The sequence below is a fragment of the Pediculus humanus genome, genomic scaffold, assembly GCF_000006295.1.
Source record: "Pediculus humanus corporis 1103172107869 genomic scaffold, whole genome shotgun sequence".
NCBI lineage: Eukaryota > Metazoa > Arthropoda > Insecta > Psocodea > Pediculidae > Pediculus > Pediculus humanus.
This window is the reverse complement of record NW_002987447.1, coordinates 9,773-11,044: the sequence shown is the minus strand read 5'-3', so window position 1 is coordinate 11,044 and position 1,272 is coordinate 9,773. Positions and strand designations below refer to the sequence as shown.

Here is a 1,272-nt window from a genome sequence, read left to right as displayed (position 1 = left end):
TTTCCTCAATCTTTACAGAAATTACTTAATTATTCAAAATGGGTTACTCTTTCACCAAAGGTACGAATTACAAAAATTAATTTGTTTTCAAACTACATTTGTTAAATTTTATAAAAAAATTTGATTTAAGGTATCACAGTGGATTCAAGTGATTTTAAAATGGAAGTATTTACCTGAAAAATACATCAAAGTTTTTGCAACTTCAGCTTTACTTATAAGTAAATTAGATGAAAGTTGTTTTATTCATTGTTTGACGACCGTTTTACAAAGTGAAGAATAAAGTTGATGTTTAAATTATTAAACTCTTAAAAAAAATGAAGTAAATAAAAAAAAAGAATAATCGAATTAATTTTAATTTTGAGCTTACCTCCATAAAAAAAAAAACCTATTTAAAATAATGGTAAAAAAGAAAAAGTGAAAGATGATTAAATTTTAAATTAAAAAAAATTATTTTTTACAGATAATGAATATTTATTTTAATTTTATAAATCCCTACAGTACTTTTAAAATTTCTAAAAAATGTATTACAATATACAATCGAAAGTAATTTAATTGAAAAAAATTACTATTTGTAGGCAAAATTGGTAACTTCACCAATTAATTGTTTTGTTATAAATGTTGTAATTATTGAAATTTAACAAAATGTTGAATTCTTTTTCATTAGCAAATTTTTATAGTAATTTTTTATTATTATTAAAAATTGCGTTTTAATTCTACGAATGATTTCTTAATTACAAGCCTTTAAATACTTCATTAGCTTTTAATGCATTCATTTATTAATATATATATATATATGACTAATTGTAAAATTTTTTTTTAAACAGATGTTTCATTATCATCTACTGGTAGAATTAAGGTTTGAGGCCTTCCTTCTCTGTCTGTTCCTTTTGCAATATTTTCAATTCTTTTCGAATCGCAAGTGCCTGTTTTTTTAATCGGAGTTTTACTCGGGCTACTTCTTTTACTACTCGGGTATGATTTAATTAATTTTGCTCTGAAAAATTAGGTATTAAAAATTATCACTAATTAAATTTAAAAAAAAAAATAATAGCTTATTGCTTACACATCTAAAAGTTTTAATAGCAGCCTTGAAAAAATTTGATATTCTTCTTCTCCGAATTCACTGGGATCATGTCTAGCATGCTCATAAAGATCGCAAAATTGATGAATTAATTTTTGTATAGAACCATTCATTGGTCCGACTAATGTCATCAAAAGAAAACTTCTTAAATTATCAGTTGCACTTCTTTGCAAACTGTGGTCTTTTTTTGT

The 1,272-nt window shown here is 23.3% G+C and overlaps 1 protein-coding gene across 1 annotated transcript; it reads right to left on the bottom strand.

Annotated features, from left to right (window-relative positions):
• Positions 1 to 125: 125 nt before the first annotated feature.
• On the bottom strand, positions 126 to 1,212 carry Phum_PHUM387010 (nice-3, putative; the record flags this gene model as incomplete). Its single annotated transcript, XM_002428440.1, has 3 exons — positions 126 to 173; positions 844 to 994; positions 1,064 to 1,212. 3 exons carry the CDS (start codon positions 1,210 to 1,212, stop codon positions 126 to 128), a joined length of 348 nt encoding a protein of 115 aa, XP_002428485.1.
• Between the last annotated feature and the right edge of the window lie 60 nt (positions 1,213 to 1,272).